This window comes from Zootoca vivipara, chromosome 2 (genome assembly GCF_965207765.1).
Source record: "Zootoca vivipara chromosome 2, rZooViv2.hap1.1, whole genome shotgun sequence".
NCBI classification, from domain to species: Eukaryota; Metazoa; Chordata; class Lepidosauria; order Squamata; family Lacertidae; genus Zootoca; species Zootoca vivipara.
In genome coordinates this window covers 53,884,098-53,911,167 of record NC_142584.1, presented here as the reverse complement: position 1 = coordinate 53,911,167, position 27,070 = coordinate 53,884,098, and the positions used below count along the sequence as shown (strand labels likewise).

The 27,070-nt window shown below is 37.9% G+C and overlaps 1 protein-coding gene across 7 annotated transcripts in view; it reads right to left on the bottom strand.

The window, feature by feature from the left end:
- Positions 1-27,070, bottom strand: part of RAPGEF6 (Rap guanine nucleotide exchange factor 6) — a 125,207-nt gene that overhangs the window by 27,735 nt on the left and 70,402 nt on the right. For 4 of the 7 annotated variants that reach the window (XM_035105425.3, XM_035105429.3, XM_035105427.3 and 1 more), the window contains exons 7-22: positions 26,366-26,497; positions 22,146-22,326; positions 20,976-21,112; positions 20,046-20,204; positions 19,453-19,605; positions 18,942-19,106; positions 17,180-17,287; positions 16,699-16,902; positions 15,075-15,183; positions 12,202-12,445; positions 8,887-9,044; positions 7,427-7,441; positions 5,206-5,446; positions 3,682-4,065; positions 2,920-3,131; positions 539-662 (exon numbers count right to left, since the gene is read on the bottom strand). In XM_035105425.3, coding sequence (XP_034961316.1) covers positions 539-662; positions 2,920-3,131; positions 3,682-4,065; positions 5,206-5,446; positions 7,427-7,441; positions 8,887-9,044; positions 12,202-12,445; positions 15,075-15,183; positions 16,699-16,902; positions 17,180-17,287; positions 18,942-19,106; positions 19,453-19,605; positions 20,046-20,204; positions 20,976-21,112; positions 22,146-22,326; positions 26,366-26,497 — 2,726 coding nt within the window. The remainder of the gene's footprint in view (positions 1-538; positions 663-2,919; positions 3,132-3,681; positions 4,066-5,205; positions 5,447-7,426; positions 7,442-8,886; positions 9,045-12,201; positions 12,446-15,074; positions 15,184-16,698; positions 16,903-17,179; positions 17,288-18,941; positions 19,107-19,452; positions 19,606-20,045; positions 20,205-20,975; positions 21,113-22,145; positions 22,327-26,365; positions 26,498-27,070) is intronic. The other 3 variants (XM_035105426.3, XM_088661899.1, XM_035105428.3) reach the window with 1 other exon arrangement.

The window sequence follows — 27,070 nt, the reverse complement described above, 5'->3', positions numbered from 1 at the left end:
AAAGGGTTGGGAGTTTAAAAGACCATGTATTTTGAAGGAAACCTCCACTTAGATTGGCATGTGCTGTTTTTCACACATCACTCACTCCCTTTCGAACCTACAACCCGATCTCAAGGACAGTACAAATTATCTATTGTATCCTAGCACTGATCATATTACAACTGAATTTTTAATATGAAGTTCCATTTTACTGGGTTACATTTTCAATGCCAATGATTACTCGTAATTGCCTAACCTCTTTGACTTAAGATATTCTTGTGTTTTTCCTATTATGATACTTTATCCTGGGTGAGATGGAAAGAGCCCTAAGCTAAAAACTTCATATATTGAAATACGCCAAATGTTATTTAGAAACTTTTGTAAACCTTCACTTAAGCACTGCAATCAGCATTTATCTACATTTGTTTCATATTCACTTTCCCATGATAAATGTTAACAAACAATGAAATTAAACAAAAAACAAACATGTGAACATACATATTGTTTCCTCCACACAAAACACCTCCCTGCACCCAAATTTCAATTTTAAACGCCATACCTTTGTCTGAACATTACTGCTGGATCCATATTAGCAGAAGTCATTCTGATGACTTGACGAATCTCTTTGGCAATCATTCTGAGCTTCTCGAAATTTACCAAGCCATCCACCCTTGAATCATTTCCTATACAATTAAAATATGTGCAAGAAAACCTTAAGAGGGTTCACAACACTTCAGAGACTGACATGTTATTTCTCTTATATATCACAAGCCACCATCAGATGTCAAAGGTCTCAAATTCAAGTGTCGTTAAAACCACAAGAAGATGTAAGGCAGAGTATGGATGCCAGTCTGCCAGTCAAAATGCTAACTTTACCCTCACTCAATTGTTTTTATAGTGGCAGCTGTCAGCAGAAAGAAAATGTTACAATTGGACTGTGTTCGCTTTGATTTTCCAATGATAAAAGGGTCGTGAAACTGATAGCAACAAGGTTATTGCCCTTTAAAAATTGGTTCTACCTCTTAGTTTAGGGTGGAAAGAATTAATCTTCAACAGTTTTCAATTCTTTCAGACACAGGAGCCAATGCTAAGCCAAATATGGGGATGTACTGTTAATTTTTTTACTGTTAATTTTCATTTTTCACATTTTTGAGAGTTAGGATGACAGGTGTAGGGAGGCAGGGCCCCTATACTGCAATAGCTATATAAAGTGGAGATTTTGACATGGGTAGCTTGTTGTACCTGCTGAATTTCCTTCTTCACTGCAGCTATTAACAGTCAAACAACAGTCAAAGTTATAATGACATCAGGTGACTGTCAAGGTTAATATGTGGGTGAGGGAGGGGTCCAGTTTGCTAATGTGTTCCCCAAGCAGAATGTGCTGGTGAAGCAGGATGTGACAGAAAAGTTTGTTTTGCTGGGCAGGTTGGGTCCCCAAGTGTTTTCTTTTTCCCTGCCAGCAAACGGTTAACAAATGGCAGCCTTTGATTGGCTGGGGTTCCAGGAGGGAGAGTTGAAAAGCAGTGGATTTTGAGAGACAGTTTGTAGGTTGGGAGATACGTTATGAGTCAGGTTGAGAGAGAGGGAGAGGGAGTTGGTTCTGGTTAGAAACATCCACTCTGAGGAATATATCACAACCTAGAGAAAGAAGTCTTGGAGCTTAGTGTGAAGGACAGTGTGTGGTGTCTTGTAAGAGTAATTAGGCCAGGAATTAACTGGGAGGCTGAGGCTGAGCCAGGAGAAGTAGAAGCTGCGAGAATACAGTCTACTTAGGACTCATTCCGGTCAGGAGGTGAGAGATTCTGCTACAAAAAAATAAGACTCCCAAACCATTTAAGAGGGGTGTGGAGATCCCTTGGGTCTGTTACTTGGGCTACCTCAGGAGCAGGGTTCTCTAAGGGGTGTGTAACTGAAAAGAAGTACCACCTTGTTTAAGAACCAAAATATTAAGCGGCAATAGCTGTGAAACAACTGAGAAAGAACTGAAGTGAAATACCATTATAATCTGAAGTATCCTGTGTTTTACCCACTTTGTGTCATAAACTTCCTTTATTAATAAAAGCTCTCTTGTTTATTTGATCAAATCCTGCCTGAGACTCCAAATTATTAAGTTTTCCCTCACACAAGTCCCCCACAAGATAATATGGGGTTGTTTGTAGGAATTATAGTGTTCTGTGAGGTGTGTGCATTATATTTAAGTGAGGGCAGGCCCAACGGTGCCAGGGGGGAAAGTGCCATTGTGCCTTCGCACAGGACCCAGCAGGACTGAACTTGCTGCTCACCAGCTGATATCACTGAGTGATATCAGCTGTTTGATACATGGGCATGGTTTAAGCAAGAGGGCATTATGGGCAAATATGTGAGCTGAAGGTTTCCCACCCCTGAATTCAATCAAACACATCTACCCACCACCACACTCTGTATTTACTTTGATACGATCTGGTTTTAAATTGTCATGACCAAGAACCTGACACCTCTCACATTAATAACATGCTGTCAATTGGTGTTAGGTTCATTTGGCCAAGGTTTCAGTGACTCCTGGAGGACAGATTCTGTTGGATTCTTGCTACTAGAAATAACCAGCATTTTTAGCCAATAAAAAATAAGGAATTGCGGGGATTGTGTCTCATGAGGCTCTATAATAATGAACCTACCCAGACTCTTGAGACCATTGAGATAATCATCTGAGGCCCTTCTTCATTTGCCTCCTCCAAGGGAAGTCCAGAGGGTGGCAACATGAGAACGGGACTTTTCTGCAGTGGTTCCCCATTTGTGAAATGCTCTCCCTCTGCTTACAGTCTTCTATGTGCACCGTAGTATATTTAATCTTAGCCCTAATCATGTCCTCTTTGGCAGCAAACCTCAGATCCCTGGGCGCCAACCAATGAAGTATTAATATGCAATTTAATAAGCTGGCTCATTACTTCTCTGTGGCATTACCTTCATGCATAAATGTAATATCCTTCTTGACAACAGGAAAAAGTGGAATAATTGGAGGCTGCATGCTCTGACTGCTAAGGATGTTGCGATACTTTGCCATGTTTCTAGATGGATCAAAAAGGTCTTGAAGATCTCGTAGGTGCTTTTCATACTTGCTTGGTAACTTTTCCCATGTACCCCTAAGTCGGGCTACAGGTGCCAGATTAAGACCACTGCAAGAAATAACTCTCACATTACCAGTTATCAAATAAAAACAAATTCATACACCCTGACCCACATTAATATCCCAGGATAAAGAAAGGAGCCTCCTCCAAACAAAATAAACAAAATATTGTGATACAAGTGAAATAGTGTGGATAAAAAAATGCTTTTTGAAGTGAAGGTTTCCATGAGGTTGGGTACAAAGTATGCTAGCTTCTCCAAATGAAAAATTTGTTGCCTGATTATCTGGAACCTGATCAATAAATTTTATTACTAATATTATATTCCTGCAATTAAAGATGTTATTGTACATTTAACTAAAATGTATGAAGAGTCCATGTCTATAAACAACACATTTCCACCTAATAACCCCAAGGAGTCATAAGTATATTTTTAAGTTTCTTTTTTAGTAAACTTTTATCAGTATGTTATTACATACCTTTAAGTTACCAAACGCATCCCAGATCTACCAATACCTATTCAAGTTCTGATATTAAGGCTATGTTCATTTTAATTCTAGTATTCTACTACTTTACTATCTAGCAGAAGAGAATAACCTACCTTATAACAGCAAACATAGAGTTGAAATTCTTGCACTCTCGACAATGAAGAGCAATTTTTATGAAATGTTTTACGATCTTCATCCTTTTAAGCTGGTTTGGCTCTGATAAGATTTCTGTGGCAACCCAAAATGTCTCTTGATTCATAACATCCTCAAACTGTTTTAGATTAGCATTCCCCGTTTTAGATTCAAGTTTATATAGTTCATCAATATATTCAGTAGGTTCAATGTTCCGAAATAACTCAAAGTCTCTCATTGATAGCTGGGTAGCTACCTCAATGGTGCTCAGCTGTAAAAGGGAAATCTGGCTCTCTCTAAGCAATTCTTGAGCATCTTCATCTGAGCATAGAGTCTCAGTTTCCATATTATTTTTCAAGTAATACCTAAAAAGCATTGTTAGAGAAACAAACATTAAATGTCTTTTAATACAAATTCAGAGAAGTAGCAACATAGCTTCCCCGCAGCAGCAGAGGGCCTTGATGAGGCGCCCTGCAGCGGTGGAGGGCCTTAAAATGTAAGGAATTCAGTAGGGCTTGAGTAGGCACGCATTCACTTGCACTGCTTACCAAAAAACACCCTCCCCATCATTCTCACATAGTACCCAAACTCCCATTTCATCATAAAGGTAGCCAGCTAAATCTTCTCCCCTCCATTACCCCCTCTCCACAGAAGCCACCCCCCCCCAAAAAAAAGCCCTCACCCTAGCTATCTCTCCCTTTTTATCAAAGTGAAGGAGGGAGGGCAAGCAAGCAAAAAGATATTATTATTATTTCAAGGAGACTAATAATAATAATAATAATACCCTTCCTTTTTAATATGGAGGAAAGCTATTTAGGGGGAACCAGCAAACAAACACCACCAGAAAATGAAAATAAAAACTCTTTCCCCTCTTTTTTTTTCACTGGTGGGGGTGAGTGTGAGGGAATAAAGAAGTGCTTTCCATTTCTTTGTTTGTGTTCTTTGATTACTGTGCCGCTGGTTCTTTGATTTTCTAGCTGTGTGGAGTTCATCCTGAATTGTTAGCAGGTTCTGCATAAGTAGCTGAACCCATGAGAAATGACAATAAGCCTGAGCTCACACCAACCAGCAAACTCTTTCAGTTTCACCAGTATCTTTCCACTTAAAGAGATTGCTGGTTTGTGTGAGGGCTTATTGTCATTTCTTATTGGTTAGGAGGGAGAGAGCAAACAAAGGAGGAGACAAGGTGCCTGCAATTTATCTGAAAAGTATCTGTAAAGTATTGGTTCAGCTGGGCTGGGAAGCTGTTAAGTCTCAGTCTTGTGTTCACCAGTATATTGCCTTGTTGAAACACTTATCATGATGTTATTTCAATACCGGTATTCAGCAATATGACGATTTATCACACAGCCCTAGCAGGGATTAAAACCTTGGACTCTCAACACTAATCCAACCTGTATACTCCACTGGCTCTTCTATGCTCATTGGAAGAGATTCCTCTTTTTATTTTTTCCCCTACAATTTTCTTCCTTCCGTCCTGTACTTAAAGATGCAAGCATACCTACCTTCCATTCAGTTGAATCCGATCAGCTAACTTTGAGAACTGATCAGGAAGCCTTCTCTGTTTGATAACTCCTTCAGGACTCACAGAAACTTCACAGAGAGAATAGGTCTCCGAGCCTCCTGTCAAATTGAATTCGTGGACTGCATGGCTTACGACTTCTTTTGCTGTAGTGTCTTTGCTTATGATAATGTAACAGCTCTGTTGATCGGCTTTGAAAACTCTTATAACCTGATCTGGAATGTCTAGGTTAAAAAAAATAGAAGTATACAGTCATTCCCTTAAAATGGTGTTAAGTTTTTTTAATTATATAGCTTTGTTTTCTGTCACAATAAATGGCTGTTTCATGTAAGCATATGTGTACTATTGTTTGCTCAGCAAAAGCAATGAAAATTTACATTGCATGTATGTTATCTTTTTTAAAAGAAAATATTATTCCTTTCTACAGCCACAAAATTTATTTTTAAGGTTTTGATTCTCTCTGTGCCCACTGACTAAATAGGTAGCTCTTTGTTCCGGAGTCTCTGGACCTTCAGCGTTACATAATGCTAACGTAATTTAGAAAATAACTGCACTTGACGATTGATGTGGATTATGACAAGTAGTAAGTGTCTCATAAATCAATGAGGCTCTAAGCTTCAAGTTTAGTTTATTGATTCATTTTTTCTTATAGACAATTTACTCTTTGTGAAGCTGAATTGGTTTGGAAAATTCAGCTGATAGGGTGCAGAGTGCTATATAATTTAAATGACCACGTGCTTCTTTTCTTCACGTTGCCCTGTATAACCAAAGTCAATTAACAAACTTATAAAATGGGCTTTTCAGAACAGAGCTGACTCAATCTCAGATAGATCTGATTTTAACATGCAGATAAAGCATGGCTGATGGTGCAGGTAGCGGTAGAGAACCACATGTGTAGAATCCCTGTCCTTGGTGGGGGGGGGGGGACTAGCATAGCAAGAGAAGACAATGACAACTCTCTTCTCTTTCCAAGGGCAAAAAGTTTTATTTTTATTATTACATAGGACAAGCTGTCGTCAACCTGGTACCCTTCAAATGTTTTAGATTTCAACTCCTATCAACTGGGGATGATAGAAGTTGTAGTCCCCAAAATCTGGAGGACAACAGGCTGGCAAATGTTGGCACAGGGCAACATTTAAATCTGCTATCTTCCACCTGCAATCTGAAATGGTGCAGTATGGGAAAGACTCAACCACATGTTTTGGCTGCATGTCTGAATCAGACATCAGTTACACAAGTATTTAGTTCCCAACAGCTGGCATTCAAATTTGCTATAAAAGCACAAGCCCTATAAATTCATCCTCTTTCTCTCTCCTATTTGAAGTGTTCAACAAAAGCAGTATTTCTGAATCATTCTACCGTTATGATTTGAACTCAGTAGTATTTACATCCTAGACGACATGTATAGGATTGCGCTGTAATTGTAATTTCACCATCCTAAAACTATCTTACTATAAGATAGCAAGTCCTGTAACCTTTTGCAACTGCCCCCCTCCAAAAAAACAAAACAAAACACAACACCAAGGCTGAAGAACAGGAGTATAACTGCTACACCTTCTTCATTCCGAAGATACCTTAGAAGGTGTAATTTTGCGTCTCCTCGGTCCTAGTCCAGCAATCTTACCACTATGGCATAATTGCTCTAATGGAGTTGTTTCTATCAATCCTAACAGCAAAGATAGCATGGACGGGCATGGAGAACTTTTTTCAAAAAAATCAACAACAGTCACCCTTCCTCCACACAATTTTTGCACCTCCATGTAGGCCACGTACTTCATGTACTTTTGGTACTCCACTGAATTAATCTCTATCCTGCATAGATGCATTTCTCAAAATGTGACTGTCATGACAAGGTAGGTATTTTATAGGAAAGTGCCATTACATTTATGAGAAACTTTAGGAACAAAAGTCAGCCATCTCTAACCCTCAAAGGAGCAATAATTTAGAGTATGTTGCAAGCTAATACTTGCACAGCGATCAAAGAATTATTACATAGTCTGACTCACTCATATGTTGAAAGATTAGACACTGAAAGATTATAGACACTGAAACAAAACAGGTCCAGCTATACTTCTGAAAAATGGCTTTACCATTTTGACTGCTTAGAAAAACGTTACTATTTAAAGTAGAATTTCAAAAATACATTTTTTTGGAAACATAACACATTATAAAATCATCAGGTTGCCAGTGATTGGAATACTTACAGTAAAAACCAACCGCTGCAGGATAAAAAGAAGGGGGGAAAGTCAGGATCCAGACTTTAAACTGACATCATTAGTCACACACTGTATATGTGTGGATATGAAAACAAGTTACTTTAATTTTCCTCTTATTAAAAACTGTATACCAATAATCTGATTTCTTGTTACATCTGAGAAATATTAGCTAATCACGGCTAACATAATTGAAAAGAAATCTCTTCAAGTGTAAACAGAAGTTGCTACATAAACTGTTACATAAATATAAAGTTATGCCACAATGTGTTGTCAGAGTACATAATTAAGCTAAAAATGTGATCTGGGTATAAAAACATAGAAGAGTTTTTCTTGTTTTGTTTCTAAGAGCCCTAGGTGTGATTCAGATTACTGCAATGAAAAGATGCAACATTAGAAGATGCACACTAAGTTTTGTAAAGAGATTGACACAGCAAGGAATGAAGAGGTGTTTAGGTCACCAGTGATCATGGGTCAATTGCATCTGGATATGCACACTGCCAATTAATTAACTTTGATACCGGTAGGTGGAATCCAGCTGATATTTCTCCACTGATAGAAAGTACTATTGGTACCTATCTGAAGAGCAGTTTCCCATTAGGTTGGGCAACATCTCCCCCTGGTAGTTGAAGGCAGGACAAAACTTTTGGGAAGTAACGCACCTCCCATAATCCAGTTTGTGGACTTGCTTAGTTGTAAGCAAAAAATTACAAAAGGTATATTTCTGTCAGAAAAGGTACCTCTGGGATAATATACTTGCTGGCAGCATAAAAGGTTTGGGGGCGTAGTTTTCTATTTTCTTTAAACACTTCAAACGGTATATGGTTAAAAATGTAGTAGCTATGAAAGCATGATGACAAATGCATTAACTTGCCCCATTAGAAACAAATCTGTACTGTATAGAGCACTAACGAGCACAGGAAGCCTCTGTGAATATAGGAACCTATTGTTTTCTTCTTTGTTCTTTTCATTTATTCTTTTAACACTGCTTGACACATATCTTGAATAATCTGGCAAACCCAAATTGTATAGATGTGTCAGGGTGGCATAGCAGGGCTGTGTGGTGGAGCCATCGTCCCAACAGTGGCATTGCTGCTGCTGCTTACAGGAACAGTGTAGAGGAGGGGCAGGGTAGTGATGAGATTGGGACCATGTAGGTGTTTAGATGGGAGTGCTGGACTTTGTGCACCCACAGAACCCTCCCTGCTGCCTCGCCCTTACTGCTGTTCTGCCCCAACCCATACTGGTAAGCAGCAGCAACAACACGGCTTTCAGAAGGCCAGCTCCAAAATACTAATCCAGCAGCCCCTGAGGTGTGCATCAGAGTCACAAAATGTGGCAACTGCATTTAATTTGACCCCATAAGTAGTCAACCACGTATTGGATTGTCAATGCTGATTTACAAAAACATAGTGGGAAACGTAGTGGTTAACAACTGAGGGTCTTTTTACCTGAAGGGTTAGAAAAATCCAACATGCTGGTCGTAGGCTGCAGGAGATCAGGACTGCTGGACGAGAGCGTGCCAGGAATAGGCATAATTGCCAAACTGTGTCTGCATTGCCTTGTTCCCACAATGCTGTCGTCCTGTGACTGGCTTACACTACCATCACTGCAAGGAAGTTTTAGAAGGTGTCAGTGTTTAAATTAAACAAAAACATAGTTATTCTACACAAATGAAGCAAAATAAGGTATCATTTTCACTAACAATGGAAGCATGAGATCTTAAATAATAACCTGCTCTTCTTGTTGTTTACAGGCTGCTGTGTCTCTAAGGCTCATAAACGTAAAACGGAACTGCTTACCGAAACCTCCTTTCAGAGTTTGCGCTGTGCATTCACAGATTTAAAGAGTGTATGGCTGCTACTGCAGAAGGTTCTGTATCTTGGAAGCAGTTACAGCACTTGTACTATTGCCCATTCTAGCCTGCTAACACTTCTCTTTCTCTGCAGCATCTGATTATCTGATGCATATCACCTCATGAAGGTCAAGAAGATAGCTATACTGTTGGTTTGTTTCTCCTATGCAGACTGATGAGCTTCAGGGCCTTGGTCTGTCCTTTACTAGCCTCCGGAAGTGAATAATATCTGAAGTCCTCTCATCTCACAAAGAACTCCTTGTAAAAGGGGAGGGTGCCTTTTGGCCCACTGTGTTTTATTCACTGACATGGGACAGATTCTCCCATCAGTTCTTCACTGCCTTCACAAGGCTCTGGAGAATCAATAGGCTTCAGAGTGAATGTCAGAATTCTGCAAGATGGCGCCTCTTCCACCAGCTCTGCTGAGAGACTGGCTTACTTTAGTCTTCCTCAGTGATGGACTGAATGGGGAACAATAAACTGAGGCTGAATCCTGATAAGATGGAAGTGCTGTGTGTGAGTGGTTCCCATGTCTTTGAATAAGATGCAAGGCTTATTCTGAGAGGGACTGCACTCTCAAAACAGATTCATAACCTGGGAATACTCCTGGACTCTAACATCTCACTAGAGTCTCAAGTTGTTTCTTTGGTTAGGATTGCTTATGCTGAGCTTAGGCTGATTTACCAGCTATGACCATCCTTGGACTGATATAGTTGTCCATGATCTGGTGATCTGCCTTCTGTACTACTATAATGTGCTATATATGGGGCTATCCTTGAAGATGGTTCAGAGGCTACAACTAGTACAGAGTGTAATTGCTAAGCTGGTAAGTGGGAAAGCCTGATGGGACCATAGGTCTTGAGTCCTGAAATTGCCAGTGAGCTACTGGGCCTAATTAAGGTGTAAGTATTAGCATACAAAACCCTAAGTGGATTAGAGCCCAAGTTCCTAAAATATCACCTTCCCTTATATCACCCATATCAGACTGTACCATCAGCAGGTGAGACCTTGTTGGTGCTGCCTAGTTGGCATCGACCCATGACAAGGCCTCCTCAGTGGTTTTTCCCCATTTGCAGAATGCCCTCTCTGATGAGGTGCATTTGTCACCCTCATTATTATTTTAATTATTCTTAAGTTTTATATTTAGTTTTTGTAAATTAAAAAACAATGAACCATAATAACAACATGGTAACAGTAGCAACATGAGAACAGTGAGTACAAAAGTAGAAGGTACGTTGTGTTAAGCACAGGTTAGTCCCAGTAATCATATTCTGAAAGGTCCAGTTTCAGCTAAGATGTTTTTAATGATATTGTAAGTAATGTGTTTGGTGACCTGGGCTCCTTTGGGAGGAAGAATGTGACATATATTGACTAAATTAATTAAATAAATAAAAACTGCAAGACCAGAACAAAAGTCAATATGGCTCTGCATAAGGGTAAGTATATACTGTACACATTCCCATACGTGTGACTACACAGAGGCACAAGAGAGAAAACTATCTCATAATTGAACTTCACAATAATACAACTGTGGTTTTAGACTTACTTTTTTGGTTCAAAAAGGTGCCAAAACCAAGGTCAATACATGGGATGCACTACCAGGTAATAAAAGTATATTTCCAGTAGGGATAAGTGAGTCCTTCATCCTATTTCTGCCTGGTTTTTTTTAATTATTATTCTGTCAGTCACAAGCCATTAATAGAGCAATGTAAAATAACTTAGGTCATAAAACACCAAGCTACAGAGAGTAACTATTCACAGACTGATGTGCAAAAAGCTATAGAGAATGAGTGCTGTGAGAAAAACTGTAGGTCTTAGCACTGTCTGTAACTGATGGAGCTTTCTCTAGAAGCTCTATCTGACTCTCTAGTAATAGACTACTTCTTTTGAAACACAGAATGCTTATTTAAATTGGTTTACAAAATGTTCCAGATACGAACAAAAAATAACAATGAATAATGCAAGTAATAAAATTAGATGGTTGGAAATTTTCCTAGACAAGGAAGACGAAAGGGATGTTGATGAAGGGATGCACCATCTAGTTCACAAATCAGCAATCTTCTTAATATTATTGTTAGTGGGATTTCAACATGTCTGGCAAACTAAACTCCAACTATTCCTGGGCATACTAGAGGACAGGTTAGCTGACTAAGCTGTCAGTCACTTTAGATGAAGAAACACTAGGTTTGATTTGCAGTGCACACACCCCTTGGAAGCACAGCCAAAGAGGTCAAATAATGGACATAGTTTGTTTCTAAGGAGGAAAAGAATGTAGTGAGGGTGGGGGATCATGACTGCTAGATGGCTGGTGACTATTGTTGAGGGGTGATTATCAAGATGAATAGCAAATTTATACAATTTATAGTTAGCCAAAAAAAAGACTCTATGCAAATAAAGGAGATTAAACAACAAGAGAGAAATAAGCAATGACTACTTTGCTTTTGCTTTTCATAAAGGAGAGTGGCTTGAAATGAGAGAGAGTGAGAAGGAATTGGAAGCTCCGGGGCAATTTTAAAATTATAAATATACTCAAATCCAGCCAACAGATATTCTCCATTCACTAATAGTAGAAGAGCCTTCTCGCCAAAAGCTATTGGGATGTACTCAAAAGCTTAGCCTGGGAATAGGGCACAGAGAAGGAAACAGCCCTTGTGCGGAAGTGCCTTTGGTGCTGAAATGATCAGAAAAGACTTTTACTTGTGGAGTTTGGGATTAGGCAGCATAGATCAAGGCATATACCACTTGCCTTCCCTAGTGCAGCACAAGTGAAAGAGAGGGATTGTCACAGCCCGCAGCTATAAAGGAAGGAAATTGTATTTCCACCAATAGAGAGCTGATATAGTCTTTTCTTGTCTAGTTGTAGAAAGGGTTGTAGAAAAATCCTAGTTTATGAGAAAGTATTTTATCAAACCTGAACAATTTCGGAGGTAAGATGCTGAATCGCGTCTTGTCTAAAATTTTCTTGATTCTGTTTCTTCCACCAGACACAGTGTTTGCTTTTATTTTCTTGTTTCCTTTCTCGCGTGGAAACATCTGTTCCACATCTCCAGGAATATCTGGGATGGAATAGCGATTATTTTTCTTTTCTGCAATTTTTGGAATATGAGGAACTCCATTCTTCTCCTGCCCTATCCTGCTAAGCAGCTCTTTGAACACTGTAGAAAAGAAAAGTCAAAATGTTACACATTCATTCACCCATTATTATTACTATTTATTATTATTAGGATTATGCTAAATCCTAAAAAGGAACATTTAAAAATGTGTTCCATTTTATAATAATTTTGCTTTTAATGATCCAAATCTGCAGCAAATGGCCGAAATCCTAAAGCATATATATTACCTTGAGAGAGCACAGCTTAAGATGCACAAAAATGAAAGAGAACATTAGGATTCAAAACTCTATAGAAGCTTTGGTGTGGGTCAATGTCAGTTTTTTTAAAAAAAAATTAATGTTTTATTGAAAACATAAATTTTCAACAGAGAAATATTATTTTAGTAGAAAAATAAAGTGGAGAAAAGGTGGAGAAAAGTCAAAAGAAAAGAAACACGTGCTTGAAGCTGTGGTACAATGCATCATATGGGTATATAAGTAGTATGGTTATTCAAACAAGTATAAAATTATTAACAAGTTTTATAATTTTTATAAATGCATTCCTGATATCATTATATTTCTCCATACACAATCTACGTCTAAAAGCTTTTAGATGTATATGGGTCAATGTCAGTTTGAGGTATGTATGATGTATAACAAATCAATGAATAGCCATCTCTAAGCTGAACCATCTGAGAGCCAGTCTGCATGTGGTGCCATGCTAAAATCTAGGCCAATCTGAAGAAGAACAAATATCCCCAGGAAAACCTGGTTTGTAATTCTGTTGAACACCAAGGTGGCCTATCATATTTAGACAGAAAACCTGACCTTAGCTCTTCTGCTCTTTGCCCTTCCTTGTCTATTCCCCTAACTTAAGTAGCAAGATTTGTTGAAGGTTTGGGTTACTTCAACATAGTTTTCACAATGAATTCTCATACATAACAACTTCATTTTATCCTAAAAGACTATTCAATGCAGTCCTAATCCAATATCTTTCTTCAAATATATTACTTATAACTAGTGATCAAATACTGGCCAGGATCCAAAGAGGTTTGAGAAAAAAGCAAAGGCTGAACTTTCCATTCTGATTTGCAGTCTCTTGCGCCTCACAGAATGCGGCTCTAGAATATCCTCAACCTTCAGGTTGATGTTTTAAAGAGTGTGTGAGAATGGGATTCAAAAGATCCCTTGGATCCCAGCCATTATCTCCTAAAAATTATTTTAGTGTGAAAACCAGAGTAAGAGCACACTAAAGTAATAGGAAAGATGTGGCTTAACTTATCTAAGAGGCTCCCTCTATTGTGCATCTGAGGTTGCAGAGTTAAGACTACATTCGCCATATAATTTATAGTTCAAATGCTTTTCCCCTGCTGCAAATGCTACAAGCAATTAAGTATTGATCGTTCACATTTTTGCTTCTTGGACAGCTCCAGCTATGTAAAATCAAGTTGTGCTATATGACGTGTAGATTTGAATAAGAGATTAAAATATAGCAGTAGGGTCTGGGTGGTGCTTTGGATAATAGAATATGGGGGAAAGAGTTAAACACAAAGCCATTAAATCAGCAAATAAAACTCCTGCCAAGGACTTCAGAAGACATTCATGAATTTTCATGAGCAAAAACAAGGCAAGCACCTTGAAGCCATTACATTTGACAAAAGAAACTTGGAATCCATCAATAGCCGCACAATGAATTAGACCAATTCATTTTGTAAAAACATCTCAAATATCTTGTCTCACTATGGTTTCTACTCATTCAGGGGGTGCCGATATTTCACTGATTAGCCCTTCCCAGACAAATTTCCAGCACCATATCCCATGCGAAGGATACCCTGACTTACAAGAGTAGCTTTTCCAAAGGCTGCAACAGAAGCGGGCAGGAAGGACACAATGATCACTTCAACTATATTTCACCATTACAATTTTTTCCCTTTAAGGTGGCTTGCACTTGTGACATATTTTGACTTCTATGTTGATATCAAACATATGAAAAGCATACTTGGATAAAGATTGTGACAAAATAGAAGGGGAGAGGAGGGAGAATCAGGTCCAAAAAAGCAGAAGTAATAGTTACCACTTATAGAGAGAAGTTCAAAGTCCCATAGGAAATTTTATGTTGGACTAAAATGTGAAGCTTTACTGTATGGCCTGTCACCTCTAGATGTAGGCCATCACTTTTGAAGTGCCACAGTAGACAAAATTCAGGATTTTGTATAGACCTTTAAGATGAGGACAGTGTCCTAAAACTGTAACTAGTCCTGTGCACCAAGAGTGATTTGAGCATACAGTAAGCCTGCAATTTATGTGAAAGTTATGTTGTGGGGGTCGCACATAAAGCCAAAATTGCGTACAACCAAAGCACATTAGTTTCAATGACAGATGGGGCTGCTAAAGCTGTTTTTCGCAGAGCCCTGCCCCCTTTCCTTTCCTTCTTTTTTTGCCACATGCCTAAAGCTGAATACACACAAGTGACAGCCTTACTGTATTTCTTAACCAGCACCTTCCTCCACCATCCCTTTGGTGTATAAAGGAAATTTAAAACTGGGTGGGTGGGAGCTTCAGAAGCAGCTTGGGAATGTAATGGGTGTGTATGCATGCAGTTCCTAAATTTTAAAGGAAAAAACTGTCAAAAAACCTCATGAACTCACTAAAACCCTCAAAGTATACAACGGTACTTATACAACGGTACTTACCAAAAATATTTGTTTTTACAGTGATGGAAAGATGAGTATTGTTTCTCAAGATTTCAGTGGCTTTTGCAAATGTAATATTCTCAAAGTTTTGTCCATTTACTTCCATTACCTTTAAAATAATGCAGGACAAGAGAATTTTGTTATAAAGAAAGACGGAATATTACCAACATGGAATCTTAATCCACTTTTTTTGAAATTCAGCTCTCTTCTAAAAATGTTTTGAAACCAGACTTATTTAATGCCTTAGAAGCAGGGTGGATAAAAATCAATGATTTTTTTAAAAAAATCAAAAAAATCAGATTTTTTTGATTTAAATCGGATTTTTTTGATTTAAATCGATTTTTTTGATTTAAATTGGATTTTTTTTAAATAAAATGCTTTTTGAGGAAAATATATTACCATCCAAAGGTTATTCCATCATGAAATAAAGATTAGTTTTTTAATTATGTAGAATAAGGTTGTATATGTTTAATTTTGGGGGTAAATAAATTCCATTAATCCATTCACAATGTCATGCTCTTCCAGAGGTTTTTGTTGGGCAGTTTCTCTGCCTACAAGATATTATCACAGATGCTTGCTTTTCTTTTGCAGTTCTCACAACTGAATTTGACTCAACAGAGATCACATGCCTCTTCTTCACAGCAAAAATGTTATAACATGAACAGAGTTGAGAAACTCTGTTCTACAAACCTATGAATACAGAAACAACCCCTTCAGTGCTAAGTTTCAAGAAGTTCAGTGAATAGAATAGAAACAATATTTTTCTGATTGTTTGGAGTGGACAGTATTTAAGTTTTTCATGTGTAGGCTGGGCTGACAGTCTAAGTTTCTTAAAATATATATATTTTGTTTTTGTTTAGCCAAATTAGTTAACAAACATAGATGTTTGTTTAAGCAAATAACATATGCTGTAATGTTATTGTTTCAGTTGAATAAATCTATTTAAATTGTTATTATTAAGGTAATGATTATTTTTCTCCTTCCTAAGTACAACAGTAAAGTTGTCCAAATATGAATGATTAACCTATTGAACTGGGGATAAAAAACTAATATGAAAAGTTGTTATTCTAAAAATCTTCATCTACTTGCATATTAAAGTTATACCAGCAAGAAATAGTCTTTATGTAGAAAACTGTGATTTAAATCAAGCCGTACTGACTAGTGATTTAAATCGTGATTTAAATCGTGATTTAAATCAGTTTGATTTAAATCAAATCCACCCTGCTTAGAAGTTACAAAAGCAGCATTTTACAAAACATCATGGTAGAAAGAATTGCTCCCCTGCTTAGACTGTTTACGTATCTTTGTATTTCACTTTCAAATGTTATATTTCCATTTGACTACCATAACCAACCCTGAGAATAATTTGTGTTTTTTTTCACAATATAAATTTCTCATCATGTTATGGAGGCAAAACTATTGATTTAGAAAACAGGTCGAACCATCATTAAACAAACCAAGGAACATGGGAGGGATGTGGTATGAAAAGTGTGGTTTTAGCCGAGATCTCTAAACCAGCCCAACACAACAAATATCTGAAGTCGATTTCTTTGGTTGTATATACTTCACTTAACCAAAGCAGATACATATATGATTGTAAATGAGACACCGGGTTTTACTTTACCTGATCACCACGTTTAAGCCCAGCTTCTGCTGCTTTGCTTCCTGGTTCTACTGTCTCCACAAAAATACCAAAACATTTTTCACTTCCTCCAAGGAGGCTGAAGAAAAGTGGGGAGTCTCTAGAAGGCTTCTGCAATGTGATTTGTCTCCATTTTGCCTTGGCTGCACAGGCGATGTTTAGTAATCTGAGGTGCCCCTTCATTTTCTGTAAATTGTCAAACACATGAATATCTCCCATCTAGAATTAGGTGACACCAAATCATGTAATGGTGAAATTACACAGAACTACCTCATCGCCTGATCACATAAACCCATAACTGTGCCATGAAACAGCATTATCTGTATTATCTCTATAATAAAAAGCCATTTGAAAGAAATTTGCAGTGCTCAGTTAAAACCTTCTACAAATGTTTTTGATATAGTAAGAGTTGCTTTTAAAAATGCATGATGCAGCACAAAATTCAATTTATTTAGGTTCCTACCGCATTTTCCAAGTTTTTTTCAAATTCTTCCAAAAAACGTGTCATGGCTGGATCTCCCTCAAAATCATTAAAATGGTTGTTCACCCACAAAAGTACAACTCGGGTAACCTAAGAACAAGTACATATGTGAAGTTAATACAAGTTTTATTTGTAAGAGGAAATTAGGTTGCTATTCTTCATAGTTTTGGCACTAACAACCATTCAAGTGGCTTTTGTACCAACTATATACCTTTCCACTCTATTAGCCAATTTGTCTGTGCTTTTATACATTTTTTAAAAAATAAAATGACTATCTTTGTTACTATAGAGAACAGGCCTACAACTCAACACCTGGAGTACTATCTTTCTTCCATGGTTTTCTTATGAATCAATATTTCAAAGTTGCTGTCCTTGCAAAATATTTGTCATTTGCAATGGCTGCTTCTATGAAACTTACACTAATAAAGCTAGAATTTCCATCTTCATTTTTTTGACTGAGTAGCCAATTGGGCTATAAAATTACTGCACAACTGGCAGTCTGTCAGATACCTTGTCACTTTAAAACAAAAAAATGTTTTTCAAGAGATCTATCCAAGTTCTCTAACCGCATAAAATGTTACTTCCTGTTCTGAGGGCAATGCCTTTATATGTGTAAACGTATAATGATATACAACTTCTGAGGTCATACTAATTATGACTACAGTAATTCTTTTTTAGTGATAATCATTTTAATTGGGATATCTCTTAGCTGAAAATTAAAACAGTGACTAGCTCATGGATGTGAACTGAAATACCTAGGCATAAAGATGAAGCAAGACTTTTATTAGGCAATAGAAACTTTTACCAACTGCAAATTAATACTGCCAGCCTTAAAATATTTAGGAATATTGCCTGCTCTCAGCATTCTCTGAATTTAAAACAATGTACATGCTTTATTATTACTACAATTTTTATATAGTGAATACATTATTTTTCAGATGATTTCTAAGTTCTCTGTGTTTCACAGTACTGTAAGTCACCACACCAAGAAGTTCAGATAGACTTCGTAAGGAAGAGTGACCCACTGTGAGGCAACTGTGAAGATGGCAAATTCTACGACATGGATCCTTAGGAAAGGAACCAAAAATAAAACTGTCAATGTCACAATGCCAGTACACAAATCTATTTTGAGACCACAAATTTCTGAACTCCCCCCCCCCTAACTGTACAATGTCCTTTTTGAGGTAAGGCAGCCAGAACTGTACCTATATTGTACAGGTTGGGGGGGGGGGAGTTCAGAAGAAGTTAACCAAAATGATCAAGGAGATGGGGCAGCTCCCTTATGATTATAGCATTTGGGACTTTTTAATACAGAAAAAAGGCAAGCAAGAGGTAATACAATAGATGTTTATAAAATCGTGCACAGCATGAAGAAAGTGGATAGAGAAGCTTTTCTTCCTCTGCCATAACACCTGAACCTGAATGTTGAAAGATTCAGGGCATTGCACATAGTTAAAATGTGGAACTCACTCCCACAGGAGGAAGAAATGACCACCAGCTGGGGGCTTTAAAGAGAATTGGACAAATTCAAGGAGGAGGAGACTATCAATGGATACTAGCCATAACAGCTACGCTCTGCATCTGAATGCCAGTTGTGTGGGCTTCACACAGGCATCCAGTTGACCACTGTGAGAACTTGATGCTGGCCTGGATAGGCCACTGACCTAATACCACAGGCTCTTCTTATTTCCAGTACAAGAAAATTACCAATCAGTGTTTGGTTATCTCTCATCTAGAAACTAACCTTGTCCCTGAGACTGTCTAATTGAAACCATTCCAATAGTTTATCCCCAACGTCCAGGGGGCTTGCCAAAAATGTCCTGTATGTTAAGAGAAAGTCTTCAATGTATGTTGGATCCACAATAGAATGTTCTTCTATTAAATGTGTAATCAGGCGTTCAGGTGTTGCCTTAAAAACAATAGAAGGCAGTTAATAAAATAATTCCACAAAAACAACATACCATTTTGTAATATCACTACCAAGCCATATTCCTAACTTTCATCCTAGACACATATTTATTTTCATAATACTTCCTGCATACCAATATAGCATTACAACTCAGATCTATGTCTGTAAAGACTATATTGTTGAGTGATGTTAATTGTCCAGGGGCATATTATTTCTACAATATATAGCCATTTGACTGCATAAGAACTGAACTTCTATGAAAATGAGAAACTAGATCACTTAGTTATGAAACTGAAAAATGCTATATAATAAAGCAACTTCTTTGTAAGGTTATGTTTTTGATCACCTTAATGACAATGTGTCCTTTCCTGGTTCCACTGCGGTCCAGCTCTCTGTGCTCTTTCACCATAACAATTTCTCCTTCTTCTTCAACCTTGTGTGTATTTTTTTCAACATGGTTCAGAATTCTCCAGTAATCCTGCTGGGCTATACATACAAACTATCCAAAATAATAGAGGGGTATAAATACACAAGCAAACTGTTTTGTTTTTTAAAATCCATCAGTCAAGCCTAGAGACATATAACATAATTATGGGAAAATGTAATTAGAAATCAATCTGTTTCCATCTTGTTCAACCTCATAATTTATTTATTTTTGTAATACCTTCGGAGATTACTACAACTGATACATATAGATAAGAAGTCTAGAGGAGAACTTGAATTCAAAAAGTAAAACTGTCCTGAGCTCATTTCAGCAGACTTTGATATATAAATAGGGAAAGCAGTGGTTCCTGTTTGCTGAATAACCTATGCTATGAGCAAGAAAGCTGTAAGTGGTTACCATTAGTCAAAACTGCACTATTTTATTTCTAGAATGATTAATTAAATAGAATTTTTAATGAGAAAATGGAAGGATGTTTTACTATGAAGTTATCTTACCTGGCAGTCATCTACTTTGGTCCGAACTACACCATTCATATATTGCTTTTCCAGAGAGGGAGTAATCCCAAAACTATTTCCCATACAGAGACTTTCCGTTTTCCCATCTCGATGGCTGATTTCCACTGTGCCATTTAAAATAACATACCAAGAATCCAGCTAGAAAGAAAACCCAATAAAAGCATTTCAGTTATCTTAAGCATCCAACTGTCTCAACAATAAGCTAAACAGAAGGCTCAATGGATGCTTAGTATGCCTCTGCAACAGCAATATAACCATGGGGGTAACAATAAAAATGATTAATTTAGTAGTAATGTTAACAACCGGTACCCATCTTCCATGACCTGATCAGGAATAAACACAGAGATGAATGAGATATTCAGACAGAAATCCTTAATTAGGATTCTCATCCTAATGTAAGATTCAGGATGGGTATTGTTGCTTGAGTTCAAAACATTCATCAGGTTCATCTGAGAAACTATGGCTTGGTTCGCATGGCGCATCTTAGTTACAAACTCATGGCTAGTGAGAAGAGAACTTAACCATGAGCCCAGATCCAGATCATTGTGATTCAGGAATAAAAAAGACCAGGGAGGAACAAAACAGCTGCAATCACCTCTCTGGGAGCCCACGTTTGCACAGTTTCACTAAGCCATAGTTTGCGTTACCATGATGTACAAACCAGGTGTATATCTAAGGGATAGAAACATGGTTTGACATTTGAAATAAGCTAGCAGTGGGTCATAAAAACCCATGAAATGTTTTTGGAGCTTTTGATAATATGCAATGACACTGGGGAGTTATGAACTGCTACATATGCTGTAAAACTGAAAACATTTCACCCTTATCTGCATGGCAAAAATATATGTACTATAGGTGTTTGATGATCATATAGCAACATGATCATGGCATGCATTATGCAATACTTACTTCTTGCCCATCATTAAGAATGATGGCTCCTGCTTGTTCTACAACTTCAAATATCATCACTGAGCAGAGTTCTCTCCTTACAGACATAGTCATGTTTGCAAATGCTGGAAGCTGGTGCATGAATTCCAGTAATTGTTCTATAAGAACAAAAATAAATATATGTTAGAAACAAAGCAAGGCAACATTTAGTTAAGTTTCACTATCATGCAGGTTGGTATTATTTAATATATCAAAAATGGATTTCAATCTGTATTTGTGTCACTCATCAATTTATGTTAGTTAAGAAGAGTTGCTACAATGACTTGGAATCAAAGAGGACTTTCCGCATGCAAAGGCATCTTCTACTAAAAAATGGGACTTTTGAATGAGAAAAAATGAAACTTATTATGAAAGCAGAAGCATGAGAACTGCTATAGAGCTATTTTAGCATTATGCAAACTCTTGTGAAAGACTTTGCAAAACTGTGCCAGCAACTATTGTCCTATTACTCATAGTTATTTGGATCCAACCCCATGTTAATAGTACACAAGGAGATAAGTGAATAAGAAATGGCAGTCCAGTGTTAGATTGGCCCAATCTGCACACTTGGAAGAACAAGATGCTTGGGTCCTATATGCATAGGAATTGATAACATTTAGTGGGTGGTTGCTTCCCCTGCCTAGACATTCACACACAATCTATATATTTTATGCAATATATGAGGTTAGCTATAGCTAAAAAAGACATAGGGAATATGTGTAAATAGATAATGTCTATACAAGTGAGACCTGCAACAAAGCAACGTGAACTGTTTCAGTTCAGAGTTTTAGCCAGACAGACACGCTCTCTTCAAGGACTCTCAGTTCCATTCTCTCCCTCTCCAAATGTCAACCAAAATGGCTGGGGCTCTTTTGTGGGAGGGGTCATTCTTTTGTTTTGTATTTAAATATACTTCTGCAAACCTTAGGGTTCTCCCAAGCCTGCTAGTATCTCTCTCATATATGCCAATGGTGCCACTTTGGCTACATAAGGATTGGCACTGTGTGTGTGTGTGTGTGTGTGTGTGTGTGTGTGTGTGTGTGTGTGTAAAAAATAAGCTACTATATCAGCTTGTCATTAACTTTCAAATTACTAGATTATTAGGGATAATTTGTTGAAACTATGTAGAAGTACTTTCTTTTTATGTCTTACCAATGTCATCATCTGTTTTGTCAGCAGGTTCCTTTTCAAGGCATTCCCGTACAACATCTCGCCCCAGCAGTGGATCTGAAGTTCTGTCAATGTCTTCATCTTCTTCTTCATCGTCTTCAGAATCAACTGGTGCTTCTGGGAGACCAGTTAGATCTACATCTCCCATCTCACTTTCAGTAGCCTGTACATAAAATCAATGCAAGTTGGTGATTTAAGCATTTATTATCTGCAACTAGGCCATGTCATATGATGCAGGTAAATTTAAACTCAAGCTAGGCAAGGTTAGCTGACCTCAGCAGATCCAGCTTGTTCTCTGAAAGGTTCAGAGTTTCTTTGAATATGTGGGTAACATAAAACTCAGCCCTTCAAGAGACTCTCAACAGTCCATCTAAGCAGCAGCTCATTTGATTCCTATATGGCTAATATATATAGAAAACTCCTGGCAAGTAAGGTCAAGTGCCAGTTTAAAAATAGAATGATTTAGCATTTGTACAATTTAGCACTTTGTACAATGCAGCAGCATTTCCTTTGACAAAAGGTTTTGTCAATCAGAATAACCCTTTATACAGTAGCTTGTATTTTTAAAATAATAATAATATTGTAATAAAGGTACAATTCAATTTATGGAACACTAAATCAGAACAGTAAAAGCAACCAAAAGTTGTAAAGTAAATTCAGATAACATTCAAGAACATTGGGAGCTCCTTTTTGCTCTCATGTGTATCTGAGAACTTTCAAAAGCTTCTGACTGAGCACACTGAACTTCAAATTCTTTCTCTACAGATATAGTTTAAAGTTTAAGTAATCTGATGTTATATGTTCTTTGGTGATTGACAGGTGCCCTCCACCCACCTGTCAAAGTGGTCTACAGCAGGTTGGCTACTTCTGGATTCGGCTGTCCAGCTGGACCTAATTCACCATCCCTGATCTATATATTAAAGGAATAGTCTCTTCTTCAGAGAAAGAAGAAACATTCAGAAAATGTAAATGGCTATTCAGGGATCCAGTCTTAGAGCATCAGTAGTGTTTAACCAAAGAAGATGGAGGCAACTGAGAGATCACTTGGAGTCCCAAGTATAATATTTATTTTAATATCTGTGAGATAAGATACACAAAGGAATCTATCTACACCTTTGTAGCCACCACATCCTCTTTCAGTAAGTTCCATGAAACTTCCTGTCAAGGGGACTCCCCCCATCATCCTGACCAGCACTTCGCCCAGCAACAGCGCTAGCAGCGGGTCAGGGGGAAGCGGAATGGAGGAGGGAAGGCTCAGCAAGGCATCAGAGCCCTGGCAACGCTCTGGGGAACGGATGGTGGAGGAAGGGCTCAGCGAGGCATCAGAGCCCCTGCACCACTCTGGCCAACAAGTGGAGGAGCGATGGCTCAGGGAGGCGTCAGAGCCCAGGCACAGCTGGCAAAGGGAAGAAGGGGCACCCCTCCTTCCGGCACCCGAACTGAGGCGCGCGCCCAAACGCAGGGCTAAGGTGCGGCATTTTGGGGTGCCCAGGTTATTATGCTAGCCCCAAAGCAGACGGGCGCCATTGCCGGATTCTGAGAGTGACTAGGAGGTCATGTTTTCTGCTATCTCTGCACTGTAAATAGTATGCACAATAAAACCTTTAAAGACATCTTGGAGCGTCTTTACTTGGGAGTAGCCGCAACAACTCCCTAAAACTTACATATTTTGGTCTAGTAATTTCATGATAAATAATTTTGATGCAGAAAAAACGATCAAATGATCAGAGTCTCAAATTCACACAAAGCAGTAGCTGCGGTGATCAGCATGGACAGAACAAATACTGTATCTGTCCCATTAGCTCATAGCTGCCAAGTTATCCCTTTTTTTAAGGGAAATTCCCTTATGCTGAATAGGCTTCCTCGTGAGAAAAGGGAAAACTTGGCAGCTATGCATTAGCTATGATGAAATCCAGTTGCAGATCAATTTTGTTAACATATGGTTATAGGGCAAGTGCCCTGAGCAATTTAAAGAGGGCAAATAAATATGGAAACAAATGTCCTTACTACATGACAACAGAAAGAGATTCAGTTACATGATTATCAACCTATACAGCAGATGGAAAGCAATAAAAACATTCCAGTTCTGCTGTTGTAAACATGAAATAGAAGGAAGACACATTGATTATGAGCTAAGAAAGTAATAACTTTTTCTGAAACAGTACTGATAATATTTATTTAAAATGTTTGCTGCAAGGATTATGCTGTCAAATTAACATTTGTAAAAGACCTCAACCCTACACATAATTTATTGTGCATGTAAAAACATTCACTCTGTGCCACATTCAGTTCAAGTAAGCAGTGCATAGGTCAGTTTCTCCACATCTGTAAGTAAATCATAGACCAGAGAGTTGTTACACCTTGGACTTTAAAACTGAGGTCCTGGGTCTATTCAAAATAGATATGGGGTTACATTCACTGACTTCTTTTACAGTCATCCTTAATAGCAATAGTGTGAGGTGACAGAACCATTACTTTAACAGCTGGTTCCCCCAACCATACAGAGATTACATAAAAGTGTCAGCTTCAATACATACATTATCAAGGATATCAGATAAAAGTTATAATAATCCATGTAAATGCATGCATCCTGCATATGTAGACTTTGGAATGTTAGCACACAATCTTTGGAGACTATAGATGGACTTTTTGATATTCTGATACACTCTGTTAATTGATTTTATGTACATTTGGATGGAATAAGCCTTATTTAACATTACTTTTTAAAACTCAGTCTATCATTGTGCACTGCTTAGGGAAAATCTACAGTAGATGTAGTAGATGACAAAACAATTAAAGCATATCAATTATGCCAAGGTCATCCACTGTCACTTAATGTACTTTAGGGAACATTAATTATTCACCTATAGTGGATCAATGATGAAAATAACCTCCGAGATGTATTTAGATACAGACTAAACAGAAGTGAAATAATTAAGTTGCTTTTTATAGAATCCAGCCTATATCAAAGAAGCTGTGTGACCTACTCCACAAAATTAATTTGGAAGAGGGGGTGGAGCTAAATGTTAAATGCACATGTGCATAACAAGAACCAAACAGGAACAAGTGATTTCAGGAGCAAGAAGTAGCAAGGAGGAATAACATAATCTTTCCCACTTCTATTGCTTTCCCTGCCCACCACTTTTCCTTAAAACTTGGTTGGATTGTGTTCAGACTAATAGAGAAATTACCCTGTAATTTATGAAAGACTCATGATCTGCTGGATATTGTCTTACCACCTAGTTCTATGCTTGTTGAAATCTAACCAGTTACAGTAGACTTGCTGCTAGATAAGCATACATAGGACTTCAGCCTTAATCAGGCCTCTTAACTTTGACAACTCCTTTACAGTATTATATATAAAAAATAAAAATACAGCACATCCAAAAGGCTTCAGGGGAAACACAAATGGTGGGCAATTTGTTGCTCATCAGCTAACCTTGTGAAAACTCTGGTTGGAAAAGTCTGGTCATTTTCTATCCACCACTACATGAATCTCCTATACAACATGGGGCTGGAAATATTCTAGGACATTTCCCAAGGTATTCCATGGCTTAGAAATGCAAGGTTCATCTCTATGAATCTGACATGTTTAACCCAGCTGTGTAATCTTTTTTTCTTTTGTCTTTCTTTTTTAAAGCTCACGTACATAGACTCTATGTATGTGGGTCCCGCTGGAGCGGTTTGCCAGCGGCGGCGCTGCACAGCGTGCATGTGTGTAGTGCGCATGCGTGCATGGTAACGTCACACATGTACGCCGCGTGGTGACGCGCCACCCCTGGGTGCCGCAGCGGCTTCCTCCACCCCTGCTAGTGAGTGTTCAGTGGTTTGGGACTCAGGACACCAAACACCTCTGATTGTATCCTAAATCTCAGTTGATACATTGCTTCTTTAGACATGGAAAAAACCTCCATTGGTTACAATAGCCAGGTATCACTTGAATAATGACATATTATCACAAACACTGATTTTATTATTATTTCAGTAAGATTTTAACTTGAAGCCAACTACATCATTATCTTCCAAATCAAAACTTTAATATTCCTCTGTTCTTGCTGAACCCAACATATTACTTTATTCATTGCGTTGTCCAACTTTAAAAGTACATGATAGCAATCTTATGCTTCTGCTAGCATACAGGGGTTCAACCATTTAAGTCCTTCCTCTTCTTATGAGAATGTTAAAACAAATTTTGGACTTACTTGGTAGATGTCAGATAAACTGCTACTCCCAGAATCACTAGCAATGCTGCAACCAGACTGACTTGAGGGGACATGTGTCACCTGTGGATGTTGACCATCTGTGAGATGCATCTTGGTCAGGTCTGCAGGAAGCTGGAAGCAAAAGTGCAATGTAAGGGAAGTTAAATAGGCTTTCAATTTCAAGCAATTCATGCTGTGTTTAACTTGATATAACTTAATGCTGGCTGAGAAAACGCAATATACGTTGGTTTTATTTTTTATTTGGTTGAAATATTGTCAGTTACCAACTACATATTAAGCCTCACTGAGTTTAGGAAAACAACTTACAGTGAAAACCTGTGCATGTAAAAATTGCACTGGCTGCCAATTTGCTAAGTTCAAGGTGTTGGTTTTGGTTTACAAATTCCTACACTTCTTGGGAGCAGAAAAGCTAAAAGAGTATCCTACCCTCTACATACTCAATTGGTCATCTCTCTCTAGAGATGAGGGTTTCTTGCAGATATCATCTTATCAAGAGATGTATTCCATAAGATATATAAATCTGTTCTTCAGTGTGGTGGCACCTAACCTTTGAAACTCGTTCCTCTTATACATCAAATAGGCACAGTCTCTATTGCCTTTTTGGTGCCAATTAAAGGCCTTCCTTTTTAAAACAAGCCTTTCAAAAGGAGATCAATATCCTAGGCTATACCTGTATTGAGTAGG